This window comes from Dipodomys spectabilis, unplaced genomic scaffold (assembly GCF_019054845.1).
Source record: "Dipodomys spectabilis isolate Male_0828 unplaced genomic scaffold, ASM1905484v1 ptg000366l, whole genome shotgun sequence".
Classification (NCBI taxonomy): Eukaryota; Metazoa; Chordata; class Mammalia; order Rodentia; family Heteromyidae; genus Dipodomys; species Dipodomys spectabilis.
This window is the reverse complement of record NW_024871043.1, coordinates 1,348,060-1,361,473: the sequence shown is the minus strand read 5'-3', so window position 1 is coordinate 1,361,473 and position 13,414 is coordinate 1,348,060. Positions and strand designations below refer to the sequence as shown.

General features: G+C 55.0%; 1 protein-coding gene across 2 annotated transcripts; it reads left to right on the top strand.

Annotated features, from left to right (window-relative positions):
* The first annotated feature begins 516 nt into the window (after window positions 1-516).
* Fbrs (fibrosin) lies at window positions 517-12,832 on the top strand. Of its 2 annotated transcripts, none has more exons than XM_042666665.1 (18): window positions 517-2,038; window positions 2,315-2,494; window positions 3,193-3,228; window positions 3,323-3,352; window positions 4,278-4,326; window positions 4,417-4,717; window positions 5,976-6,277; window positions 6,487-6,692; window positions 6,806-6,850; window positions 7,090-7,185; window positions 7,602-7,670; window positions 8,557-8,586; window positions 8,979-9,050; window positions 9,409-9,526; window positions 9,629-9,709; window positions 10,607-10,690; window positions 10,880-11,021; window positions 11,109-12,832. In XM_042666665.1, exons 1-18 carry the CDS (start codon window positions 1,583-1,585, stop codon window positions 11,677-11,679), a joined length of 2,868 nt encoding a protein of 955 aa, XP_042522599.1. In that variant the 5' UTR covers window positions 517-1,582; the 3' UTR covers window positions 11,680-12,832. The 2 variants fall into 2 exon arrangements, with proteins under 2 accessions (XP_042522599.1, XP_042522598.1); XM_042666664.1 differs by having other exon boundaries at window positions 10,814-11,021.
* The last annotated feature ends 582 nt before the right edge of the window (window positions 12,833-13,414 follow it).

Here is a 13,414-nt window from a genome sequence, read left to right as displayed (position 1 = left end):
CTCCCAGGCACTAGAAAATAACGCGAGGCCTTGAAGCCATCTGACACCGCGGAGCGATCTACCAAGGAAGCCCTAGCGGTGGTGCGGTCACCAGGCGCATGCGCAAAACGCCAAGCGACGAAAATCGGAGGAACTGCACGTAGAACCGCACCTTCCGCAGCCGCGCGCCGCCAAGCGGCCAACTGCCCCCTACGACGAACTCCTCGCCCAACTCCTTGCCTGAACGCCGTCAGAAAGAAGCCAATAAACGAAGAGTAGGAAGAGGCGGGGCTACCGGGGGAACCACCCCAAACACCTACTTCTAACCAGTCGAGTCACAAGACTTGGGAGAGGGCGGAGCTAACCTGATGTAACCCAATCCAAGATTTGAGGGCGGTTACCTATTACCCACTCCCCAGAGCTTGACTCCGCCCTTCGCCTTGACGCACATTTGCCCACCTATCAATGACTAGGCCTGTGCGGGGGGAGGGGAAGGGGGCGGAGAGTGGGCGGAGGCAGAGAGAGGAAGGAGGCGTAGGCTGAGGAGGAAGAGGGAGGAGGGGCAGGGGAGTCCTGGCGGAGAAGAGGCCTGGGACTCCAAAGGAGACAACAGGAAGATGCGCTGGAGTTTTTTCGCGGCCCAACGGTCGTTCCGCATCCCCTAAAGCACAAGTTAGGCAAAGACGGAAGAAAAGAGGAAGAGACTTTTATGTCGGCGTACAGAGGAGCTACACCCGTCACCGTTGCCTCACATCCGGGGCTTTGGAGGGCTGGCCCCGGGGCCCCGCCCCCCCTCGCGCCTTTCATGGCGAACGGAGGCGGAGGATGGAAAAGCTGGGTTCGGAGAAGGCCCCTTTAAATCTTAAAGGGGTGGCCACCGATCTCTGCCGACTTGAACGCTAGCCTTAAAGGAGAAGCTGTCGAACCGAAGATTGACAAATCGTGAACTCTGCTGTTGGGAGAACCGGGACGATTGGTTTTTCTCTTCTCTGCTCCCGCCCCACGGAAGAAGTCCTTTAAACTCTGCTTAAAGGGGAAGTGGCTGCTTGTGGAGGAGTAGAAACCAGCTCTCGAGCTCTTAAAGGATCGGCCTGCTGTTAGAAGGACCCTGGACTCCTTAAAGGGGTGGCCTCTTTTAGCCGGAGGACTTGAGACACTTTTAAAGGGAAGGTCTGCGTTTCGGGTCGAGCTTTCGGCCCCTTTTAAAGGGGTGGTCCTTCCTCTTCCTCGGGGAGACTTGCCTCGACCCCTGGCAGGGGGCGGCCACCGCACTAGGCCGGCCGGACACCGGCGGGTCGTCTTAAAGGGGCCGGGGGCTGGACAGCTTGAGGACTCGCCTTAAAGGGACGGCCGCCCCGTTTTCGCCGTCGCGGCCCCGCCGGCCCCACAGGGGGGGCCCTCGGGCTTGTCGCCCCGGGGGCGGCGCCGGCTCTCCGGGCCTTGGCCTTGGGGCGAGTTCGGGGCCAGCAGATCCTGCTTTAGAGGGGAAGCCGGGGCCTTCTCTTCCCTGAGCCGCCGTCAGCACCGCGCCTGCGACCCCCGGCCTGCGGACAGGCCACTCCGGGCCGCGTCGCCTCCGGATGCGGCGCTGAGGGCCGTCGCCATGGAGACAGCAGCGGCCGCAGCCCCAGGCCCGGGCTGGGTGGCCGAGGGGGAGCGACGGCGGCGGCGCTGCTCGCGCCGGGACCGAGACCGGGAACAGCGGCGCCGCCGCGGACCGGGCGGCGACGCGCCCCGGGCCTTGCTGGCCGCCCCGCGCGGCTCTTCGTCGTCGTCGTCGCCGCCGCCGCCCGCCAGGCCCTGGTCCTCCGCCTCGTCGGGTGAGCGGCCCGGGGGCCCGAGGCGGCGGCGACCTCGTCCCAGACCGCGGCCCCCGCGGCCCCGAGCTCGGAAGCGGCCCGCCGGCTCGGGCAGCCGTGGGGAAGAGGAGGAGGAGGAGGAAGAGGGGGGCCCCGACGACGGAGAGGCCGAGGAGGAGCCGGAGGAAGAGGAGGAGGAGGAGGAGGACTTGATCGATGGCTTTGCCATCGCCAGCTTCGCCAGCCTCGAGGCCTTGCAGGTAAGGCCTGGCGGGATTGGGCCTGGGGGTCCGAGGGGCAGAGCAGGCACCGTGCCTTGGGTGGGGGAGTGGAGGGGGGGTTGCTGCCACCCAAACCAGAGCGACCGGCTCCTCTGGCCGGCCTCGCCCCACCCTAGGGTAGGAGGAGGTAGAGCAGTTAGTCTCCAGGGACCAGCTGGGTCACCAGCCAGAGGCGCTTTGGAAGCCTGATCACCCCTAAAAGAGGTGGGAAGCTTTCATTTTCCATCCACGTCAGTCCCACCTCCTCCTCCACAGAAGGATGCATCTCTTCAGCCCCCAGAGCGACTGGAACATCGGCTGAAGCATTCTGGGAAACGGAAGAGGGGGGGCTCCAGTGGGGCCACTGGGGAGCCAGGGGACAGCTCTGATCGAGAGCCTGGCCGGCCCCCTGGGGATCGAGCCCGCAAATGGCCCAATAAGCGGAGAAGGAAAGAGGTGAGCTCTTCCCAGATACACATCCTCTAAAACTGACAGGTATAGTGTCTTGACTTAGGTCCAATCAGCAGTACCACTGCCCACTCTAAACAGTGATCCCAGTCTTTAATGCAGAAAAGAATGCAAAACCAGCCAGAGTGCCCCCCCCCTTTCAGGTCTGACAAAGAATTATGTACAGTCAGATTCACCTGCTTGTGGTTGGTATTATGTCTACTTCAAACATGCTAGTAATTCAAGACACATCTAAAGGACTTGGTTGAATGATAAATAAGTTAAATGTGGTCCCTTTCCTTCCCTGGAGGTGGTGGCAGTGGACAAGTAAACATTTGGGCCATGATTTGGGAGGCTACATAAGGTGGGGATTTGGGAGCAGTGCTGCAGAAACCAACATGAGGAAGCCACTCATTCGGCCTGGGGGATGGGCAGAGGGTTGTGGTTAGGGAAAGCCCCCTATGATGTCTTAGGCCCCGAAGTACAGTCAGAAGTTTGCTAAGAGGAGAAATGGAGAAAAGCTGTTTTGAGCAAAGGCACATAGATGTGAGAACCTGTTGTACTTAAGAGCCTGGCAAGCACATTGGGAATGAGAGAAGCTAGAAAAGCATGAGGGACCTTGAATACTGAACGGGGAGTTGAAATTTTGTTGAATTGCCTGGATATCTAGTCATCCTGCCTTACCTCTGGACTCTGGTCTTTCTCAGGCCTTCTCTCGCCATTCTCTGGAAGCTGGATACATAGTAAGTGCTGTCCCCCTAAATTGGCCTGTCCTCACCCCTTGTATCCCACTTTTCTTTCCTTTCCTGACACCTCTCTTTTTTTCCCTCTTCCCAGTGTGATGCGGAAAGTGATCTGGATGAGAGGGTGAGTGGGGCTGGAACTTGTTGGGTGGGCAGTGTCACAGCCTATCAAATAGACTATAATTTAAAGACCTTCTGAATGCCCCAAAAGCCTCCTTTTGAGTGGGCAACATGAATTAGGTTGAGCCAGGAAGACTAGCTGCAAGTCTTGGTATGGCATCTCTTCTAAAGAGCCATCACCATTTCTTCATGGTAATCCAGAATGGTTCTTCCTAGCCATTAGTCCGCTTATACTATAAGGTGTTTTGAATGAGGAGTCTGAGCAAAGACAAGCCATAAGACGTGAAGCTACTTCAGTGTCATTGAAGGAGCTCTTCCATGTAGGTGAATTTCAGTTTATTATTAGAGCTTCATTTGCTTATTCTGAGCTAATGTATCCTAGGAAATAATGCTATATCCATTTACTCCTGTAAGTAACTCAGTTTGTACTTACTGATGTTTGTCTCATTTTCCTTCAGAAGTTTTCTGGGCATGGAGTATGATGACCCAGAGAACCGTCTGTCCAAGGGGAGTGGCCAGTTTCCTGCCACATGAAAATAGGGATCCATTCTCAAGAGAATTTTAAGTCTAGGTTTTTAAGGAGTCTCTAGGTTTCATAGTATTAGCAGCTTAGTTTTTTACTAAGGCTAGGGAGCCAAACAGATGTTTAGGCCAGGTGGGCCTAAGGCCTGTCTGACACTTTGATTTGCCTACTTTTTGTTACTAAAGTGCTGCCTTGATTCAGTCTTCTTGGACTAGCAGATTTTTTTTTGTTTGGCTCTGCTGCCCCACTTCTGTCTCCAAGCTTAACTCCCGCTAGAGCCCAAAGTCCAGTGATAGAATAGAGTTGCTATCACCCCCATACCTAGCAGGCTCCAGAGGCTATGGGCCTTCCTAGGTGGAGGCCTGGCTTGACTATAACTTAACCATCTTCCTGCCTTCTCTGCCAGGTCTCTGATGATGACCTCGACCCATCCTTTACTGTCTCAACCAGCAAAGGTTGGTGCCAAGGGCTGGGATGGAGGCAAGCGGGAAGAGTTGGGTGAGCATGAACTTCAGCTGAGCATGTCTGCTGTCCTGCCCTCACAGCCTCGGGGCCCCATGGCGCCTTCAATGGGAACTGTGAAGCAAAACTCTCCGTGGTCCCTAAAGTGTCGGGCCTGGAGCGGAGCCAGGAACAGCCCCCAGGGCCCGACCCGCTGCTAGTGCCTTTCCCCCCAAAGGAACCACCGCCTCCACCAGCCCCTCGGCCTCCTGTCTCACCCCCTGCACCCTTGCCGGCCACCCCCAGCCTGCCACCCCCACCCCAGCCCCAGCTGCAGCTTCGGGTCTCGCCATTCGGCCTCCGCACTTCTCCCTATGGCAGCAGCCTGGATCTCAGCACTGGCAGGTGAGTGACTCAGGTAGCTGGTCTGATCTGGAAGGGCCTGGTTATTTGGCTCCAACCCTTGCATTCTTTGATGGACATGGGATGGGGTGTGGCGTGAAAAAGGATTCTGAGGCTAAAAAGTTTGAGAGACACTGGGTGAAATACAATTTCAGAGATGACTCTAGGACTTATCTGGGCAATCAATCCTATTGGTGCCATTTCCAGGTTTTATTTTCTGGTGAGAATTTCTTCTAAAGCAAATCTGCTAGGAATAGTGCTCTTTGGAATATACTTTGGGAAATTCTGACATGATACTTAAAGAGTGCTGGCTTTGGTGTCAGTAAGACCCGGATTCAAATTATTCTTCTGCCACTTACTGGCTCTGTGATTTCTGACAAGTCATTTAACCTCTGAGCCTCAGTTTCCTCTTTCCTACAAAATGAAATAATAACGGTACTTTCATCCTAAAGCTGTTGTCTAGCTAATTCGGAGTAAATACAGTGTTTCCGAAAGCGTGTATACTCGTCACAAGTGGGGACTGGGGATGATGCCAGGTCTCACCTGAGTTAGCTCTAAACTAGCCACAGGTTAGCTTTTATGTGCTTTAGGAAAACATGGCTAGTACCACAACTTGAGTTTACGTGTTACTGCTTGGGGTGAGGCCAAAAAAAGAGAGTGAGTTGTAGAACTTGCATAGTACAGATGGTTGTATGGCCGCAGCAGTGTTGAGAAGTGGTGTAAATGCGGGAAACTTGCCATAGCTTATAAAGCAGTGCCAGCAGTTGGCCTACAGTAAATGCTCACCAAAGGGTAAGGAATCGTTGATACTGTCATTATTGTTGCTCTTTCTGTTGTCATCATCATTGTTATTATTGAGAAAACTAAGGCTCAGAGAGGGGCAGTGACTTGCTCAAGGTTTCCCATGGTGTTTGTGGCAAGATGTGCCTAGAATTCGATCTCCTGATTCCTAGGACAGGCCAGTGTGGTTGTTCCACTGTCTTAGGGTGGGAACCCAGGTGGCCCAGTGTAATTAGACATCAAAATGAATGATCTGTTTGGTGCTGTGTTTGAGTCAGAAAAGGGAAAGTCATATGGCCAGAGATGGCAGAGGTAGAAGAGAGGGGGTTTGTCGGGTGTGGGAGGCACCTCAGTCTGAGGCTGGGTTATCTGAGGGAGTTCTGTTTGGAGAAACAAAGTATTATCACCCAGGCTTCTGACCCCCTCCCGTCAGAGCTGGCACCTCCCACTTCCTCACTCATCTCCCCACTTCTCTCCCCAGCTCTTCACGGCCGCCCCCCAAGGCCCCGGCCCCTCCCGTGGCTCAGCCTCCCCCCTCATCATCCTCTTCGTCCTCCTCCTCCTCATCTGCCTCCTCCTCGTCCGCGCAGCTCACCCACCGGCCCCCAACGCCCTCACTGCCCTTGCCTCTGTCCGCCCACAGCTTTCCTCCCCCGGGCCTGCGGGCCCCCCCTCCACCCCACCACCCCTCCTTGTTCTCCCCTGGCCCTCCCCTGCCCCCACCCCCACCCCTGCTGCAGGTGCCAGGGCACCCTGGGGCCTCAGCCGCTAACGCCCTTTCTGGTGAGTGTGGGGTCCTGGCCGGGGGGTGGGGGGGACCATGGCTCTGAGCTCTGGCCCAGTTGGCTTTAGGGCCTCTGGGCCTCAGCCTACAGCAGTACTTGAGGAGGGAGTGAGTGGCTCAAGGCCAGAGGGAAGGCGAGTCACTGGGGCCTAAGGAGGCTGACATGGTGGCAACAGATACGAAAGCCTTCTCCCCTCCCCTCCCACAGAGCAGGACCTGATCGGCCAGGACCTGAACTCTCGCTACCTGAATGCCCAGGGTGGCCCTGAGGTGGTGGGAGCAGGGGGCTCAGCCCGGCCCCTGGCCTTCCAGTTCCACCAGCACAACCACCAGCACCAGCACACCCACCAGCACACCCACCAGCACTTCACCCCTTATCCCCCGGGCCTGCTGCCACCCCATGGCCCCCACATGGTGAGCTCCTCATTGGGCTGGTGATGAGGCTCAGAGGCCTGGGGGAGGGCGTGGCTTCAGGTCAAGGCCCTGGGTCCCTCGCCAGCAGCTTACTCTTCCCTTCTCTTCCCTAGTTTGAGAAATACCCAGGAAAGATGGAAGGCCTTTTCCGACATAATGTGAGTGTGTGTGAGTGTGTGTGATGTATGGATATGGATGTGTCCATGCATGCATGTGGCCCTGACTGTTGGGGTCCAATCTTTAGCTCCAGGAGCCAGAGCCTTAAGCCTGGGAGAGCTCCAAGGGGATGTGGGGAGGTAGGAGGGTTAGGGTGGAGGCCCGAGGACTGACTGATGGGTAGACCAGATCCGGACTATACCTCCACCCCCTGCTTGGACTAGTCCCCTTCTCTCCACAGCCGTACATGGCCTTTCCTCCCGCAGTGCCCGGGCTCCCTCCGGGCCTCCCGCCAGCTGTCTCCTTTGGCTCCCTGCAGGGGGCCTTCCAGCCCAAGGTGAGCCTCCAATCCAGCCATACCACTGCCTCCCACCCCTTATAGACTCAAGCATCCTGGATCTCCATGCTTTTGTTCCCATTCCTCTAAACCTGTCTAGCTTCTTGCCCTCCTTTCTGGATCCAAGTTTGTTTTTTTTTAATTTTTTTTTCCATTGTGCTGTTTCTGTGTCCCAAACATAAGATTCTTTGACTTGTGCTAGTCCTGGGGCCTGAACTCGGGGCCTAGACACTGGCCCTGAGCCTTTTTGCTCAAGGTTAGCACTCTAATACTTGAGGCACAGCTCCAGTTCCTGGACCCAAGTTTTTGTATAACCATGTTCCCTCTCTGTCCCACCCCCCAGCTTGGTTCTAGACCTCCTTTTTTAATGCTTGGTGCCAGCTCTCCTGTCTAATTCCTCCACTCCCCTTTCCCAGAGCACGAACCCTGAGCTGCCACCACGACTGGGGCCAGTGCCAAGCGGGCTCCCCCAGAAGGGGACACAGGTGAGGGGGTCAGGGCAGGTCCTGGGGAAGCTAAAAGGTATGTTGAGGGGAAAGTAGGAGAGTTAACCATTGACTCCTCCCTTTAATACACAATCAGAGGTATCCCTAGGTGTCTACAGAGAGAGGATTTCTATAAATAACAGGATTTCCCAGGCATGAGAAATAGGAGGCTTATTATGTGGGCCCAGGAATAAGGTAATATTAGGGAAATGGTTTTATTTTTGGTGCTACTGGGGATCAAACTCAGGGCCTCACCATTCCTAGCGTACATTCCACCACTGTTACATCCCCCAGCCCAAGGACAGTAGATTTTGTGGAGCTTCTTGAATTAGGTCAAATTTAATTTTTTGTTCCCCAAATGACATAGCAGGAAGCCCTGTCCACAAAGCTTTCTCTTTGAGAAGTGGTTGAGGAGCCAGAGATTTGCTTTTCTCTTTGGCACATGTAGCAGCCTTAGACTTGAAGGCTGTAAGAACATGGATGAGTACTGCATGTGTTTCCTAAGGGCTAGACTAGACCAGCGTTTTCCAGCTTCCTTGAAAGGTGTTTTTTTTTGTTTGTTTGTCTGTCTTATGTTTTTTTTTTAAGATAACTTACTTAAATTGATGCTTCCAATATATAATACTGCTCATTGAAAGAAGTATCCTGCCTGCCTGTAGCAACTCCTCAACCCTCCGAGCAGGGCACTTTCCTGGGGAGGTGTTGGAGGAGAGATGGCTGGAGTGGGAGAGAGAGAGGACAGAGAAGGGGATTTTGACACCAGAAATGTTGAAGGGAGTCAGAGACTCAGGGAGGCATCTAGGGGCAAATAGATGCTATGGATATGAAGCACCAAGGTTAGTGAACACGTGTGAATTGCCTTCAATCTTTCCTTTGCCATCCCCAGATCCCCGACCATTTCCGGCCACCTTTGAGGGTGAGTTTGTTGAGGACCTCAGGCTGCATGAGGCTGGGGGCTGGTGTTATAGGGCATTCTGACTAAAGGGTGGGAGGGTTCCTACTTGGGAAAGATGAAAAGGTCCAAGACACGGAAGAAGCCAAATGATGTGACACAATAGAAAGGGAAGGTCTTTGAAGTCACAGACCTCGGCTCAGATATAACCGGCCATGGGACCTTGGGCAAGACAGTTTTATCTCTCTGAGCCTCAGTTTCCTATACTTTAAAATGAACCTGGTCATCTCTTGGTTGTAGGAATGGTGAGTAGGGACGTTGTGTGGCAAGGCTGGGCTCACGGCCAGGCCTAGAGTGGGTGATGAGTGAATGTTCTTTGCTTCCCTTTCCCTTTGGTCATCCATCTGGGGCGACAGAAACCAGGGAAGTGGTGTGCCATGCACGTGCGCGTGGCTTACATGATCCTGAGACACCAGGAAAAGATGAAGGTACTGGGGCCGGAGGGCTGGGGAGAGTGGGTCTGAGAGTCAAGGATGGCCTGAGCTCTGGGGCAGCTGCATTCAATGGAACTCAGTAGAATCTTGGCCAGAAACATTCTCTCCTGTCTCATCAGTGCTGCACAGTGTGTCCTTTGGTTAATTCTGGGATGATGGTCAGAGAGGTAGAAGTAGAGGAAGAGGATAGCAGCTAAGCTCCTTCTCGGTGTGAGCCAGCCCTTGGAAGGGAGCTCATGGTGGGAAAACGACAGTAGGGACTTCGTAAGAAAGAGACAGAGAAAAAAAATCGCAACAGTACTGGCCCTGGCTCTTCACTCACCTATTTGCCCTCTCCCTGTGTCTCACACAGGGTGACTCCCACAAGCTTGACTTTCGGAACGACCTCCTGCCCTGCCTTCCGGGGCCCTATGGGGTCCTGCCCCCTGGGCAGGAACTCTCCCACCCGGCCTCCCTCTTCACTGCGACTGGTGAGTCTGGCCAGCCCTCCCAGGGTCTGAGATTCCCCACCTATGGCCCAGGGTCCACCTTGCGCCAACTCAGCCTCATGAGTTTCCCACCTCTCTGCCCAGGTGCCGTCCACGCTGCAACCAACCCTTTCACGGCAGCTCCCGGGGCCCACGGACCCTTCCTGAGCCCCAGCACCCACATTGGTAAGAGCCAAGGGCATGTTGGGCATCCCAGGCCTTGTCCCCAACTTCCCAGATGTTCTGGAGCTGCAAGATGGACATCAGACCCGAGAAGCAGCTAGAATGGGGTGGATTCTGGTTCCATTTGCTTTGTGGCCTTGGGCAAATTACTCGACCTGTTCTGAGCTGTGAGTTCCTTAGCTATAAATAAGTGGCAAAGAGCAGTGACTCCCTCTTTCTGCCATAGCACACTCTGTCTCTGAAATAGCCAGGAATAGAGGAGTAGCATGCTACCTGGGAGAGGAAAGGGGGAAGGGGTAGCTAGCTGTGCAGGCTCAGGGGAACTTGGCAGGTTTCTTGGGGCAAGATTTAAGCTCGCTATGGGTGGACAAGAAGGAGTTGAGCTTGGATGGAAGCATTTCTGGCTGCAGTTCCCATGGGCTAGTTGTTCTACCAGCTGTGACACATTCATGAAGTGAGGGTGAATCTGGGAAGGGCTCTACATGGGAGAAAAGACAGCTGAGATCTTCAGGCCAGTAGCTTGCTAGTGTCAAGGTCTGCTAAATGGGTCCAGGTGGCTGATGTGAGGGAATGGGAATAAGAGCTTGATCTCTAATATCAGAACGGCCCTGGTTTGTGAGTACACCTCACAGTTTGATGACCTTTGACAAGTCATTTCACCTCTCTGAGCCTATTTTATCATTTGAAAGTGGGAATACTCCTGTATCCTGGTGCTTGGGACACTGGGCTAATAAACAACATGGTACATATCAAATGACAGTGCCTTGCCTGGTCCAAGGAAATGTTTAGGACTCCTGGCCTGCTTACTGATTTGCTTCTTCCCCCCATTTCTTTTCTCCTGCTCACAGTTCTGTGCCCATGCTCTGACATCTCTCCTTTCCCCCCCCCCCCCCCCAATAGATCCTTTTGGGCGTCCCACAAGCTTCGCCTCCTTGGCTGCCCTCTCCAACGGGGCCTTTGGAGGCCTGGGCAGCCCCACATTCAGTGAGTGCTGGGTGGGGGTGTGCAGAGGGTTCTGGAGGGGGGCGGGGGATTGTCACTTATCACACAGGATCTGGAGCTTCTCACTCCTGGCCCCTATGGCTTGCTATTTCACTATCTGCCTAGACTCCGGCGCCGTCTTTGCCCAGAAAGAAAGTCCAGGGGCCCCACCAACCTTCGCCTCTCCCCCAGACCCGTGGGGCCGCCTGCACCGCAGTCCTCTGGCGTTTCCTGCCTGGGTCCGGCCCCCTGAGGCCGCCCGGACACCAGGCTCAGACAAGGAGCGGCCTGTGGAGCGCAGAGAGCCTTCTATCACCAAGGAGGAGAAGGATAGGTATGTCTCCCTGCCCTGCCAACATGCTGCTCTCGCCATCCTTCAGTCTTCTGGAACACCTTCATTATTTCCTTATCTCTGCCTTAGAGACCTCCCTTTCTCAAGGCCCCAGCTCCGAGTTTCTCCTGCTACTCCTAAGACTCGGGCTGGTGAGGAAGGGGCACGGCCAGCCAAGGAGTCTGTGCGAGTAAAGGAAGAGCGGAAAGAAGAGGCTGCTGCTGCCGCTGCCGCTGCTGCTGCCGCCGCCGCTGCCGCCGCTGCCACGGGGCCTCAAGGCCTTCACCTGCTGTTCGAGAGGCCCAGGCCACCCCCCTTTCTGGGCCCTAGTCCACCAGAGCGCTGTGCAGGCTTCCTGGAGCCAGCCTGGTTGGCAGGGCCCCCACGCCTGGCCAGGCCACCTCGCTTCTATGAGGCCGGTGAGGAGCTGACTGGACCTGGGGCTGTGGCTGCTGCCCGCCTCTATGGTCTAGAGCCTGCTCATCCACTGCTATACAGCCGCTTGGCTCCTCCACCGCCACCCGCCGCGGCCCCAGGAACCCCTCACCTTCTCAGCAAGACCCCACCAGGAGCCCTCTTGGGGGCACCACCTCCACTTGTGCCCGCCCCCCGGCCCAGCTCTCCACCTAGGGCCCCTGGCCCAGCCCGGGCTGACAGGTGAGGGGAGGGGAGGGACCAGCAAAGCTCCATTCCCCTTTTCCTTTTGATAAGGCCCTGGGCCTGAGGTTTTTGAGCCAGTGCTGGAAGGCAAAGATCATGACCCTCTCAGCCATCTCTGAGGTCATGGGCCTGGGAGTAGAACTCCAACCCCCACAAGGTCAAGTATCCTATGGACCGTGGGGACACTGGGAGGGTAGAAGTCACAAGCCTCTGGAGAGAGGTGTATGTGTACATGAGAAGAGGGGTCATTTCAGAGGTCATAGCAGACGACCTCCTGAGGTGCACCATCATCCCCTCTGAGGTCCTCTAGGCCCTTGGCCTGCCTCCCCAAGGGCTCACTCAGCCAGAGGCCAAAGTGCTCCCTCCTCTTCTACCATCCAAGTCCTTGTGCCCTTCTAGGGCTGGAGGATGAGGGGGCTAAAGGAAAGGGGGTTCCATGTACATATTTATCACCCCTTCTATATAGCCCCCAGACCTTTTGTACATTTTTACAGGGGTGCCCCTCCCAATGACCCCTTCCTGGTTAATTAAATCCTCAGACTGGTGCTGTGTTCCTAGCCTCTGGCCTCTCTGTGGGGGGAGGGGGGGTCACAGGGGAAAAGCTGGGAGGGGACAAGTAGTAGCCCCAGGGCTTGTCCCTGGGGATACATGGGGTCCAGCCAGAGGCAGACCAAGTAGGGGGAAGGACCCTAGGGACCTAAGCTAGAGGGAAACACATTGTCAGCCCAGGTTCTCCTCAACGAGTTCTGTTAACTTTGTCCCCAGCTCTAAAAAGCTCAACCTTCAAGCCTCAGACGCCACCTCTTAATGGCTCAGTCCCCACCCCTACCCCATTTCCAAGTGCCCCCAGGACTCCTGGGCCCTGCTCCACAAAACCCTGTCCTAGGCTGGGGGGTAGGGGGCAAAAAAGGTCACCATGTACCACACACCAAAGAAGGGGGTTGGCCCTGGGGTGGGCAATACAGGCAGCTTCTTCAGCAGCCTCACGGCAACAGCCCCAGCCTTCCCAAAGCAGCAGACGCCTCCAGGCTGGGGCCCAACCTAGAAGGCAGGGCTCAGTTTAACAAACCATAACGTTGACTTTTTTCCCCCGGTGGGGCTTATTCTGTAACATGACTTGCGGATATTTATATAAAAATGAGTGTTACAATGAGGCCCCCTGGCTCCTCTTTGGGTCTGTATGGGTCGCCTGGTGTGGGTTGGATTGGGTCTCGCTGTAAGGGAGGGATGGGGACAATATGGCCACGTCCTATGTTTTCCTTCTGTCCTGCATTGGAGGAGTTCTGCTTCTGGGTGCATGGATTGGTATTAGGTGTTGGTTCTCTACAATGTAGGAATACATATATAAGAATGAAGCCATCTGGAAAGACATTGAATGTAAAACATCAAATTTCCCCTTTTACCATTCTTCCCCAGCCCATTCCCTTCTCAAGAGGTTGCCACTGTTGAGTATTTGGTGTGTGTTCATCATATTTCTTCCTGTGTGTTTGCCTGTATACACATGTATAGTTACATTAGATAAGATCTGTAATGGTCACTAATTGTATTTGCCAAGTACTACACAGTCATTCTATTTTCTTTCTTATTTGTCAGTTCTGGGACTTGAACTCAGGGCCTGGGCACTATCCCTGAGTTGCTTTTGCTTTTTTGCTCAAGGCTGGCACTCTATCACTAGAGCCACAGCGCCACTTCCGGCTTTTCCTGTTTATGTGGTATTGAGGAATCAAACCCAGGGC

Excerpts from the sequence above, each read along its gene's own strand:
- Fbrs (XM_042666664.1), top strand. The coding sequence starts at position 1,583 with ATGGAGACAGCAGCGGCCGCAGCCCCAGGCCCGGGCTGGGTGGCCGAG. Across the intron at positions 9,051-9,408 it reads GACACCAGGAAAAGATGAAG|GGTGACTCCCACAAGCTTGA; the intron begins GTACTGGGGCCG and ends TGTCTCACACAG. Across the intron at positions 11,022-11,108 it reads ACCAAGGAGGAGAAGGATAG|AGACCTCCCTTTCTCAAGGC; the intron begins GTATGTCTCCCT and ends TCTCTGCCTTAG.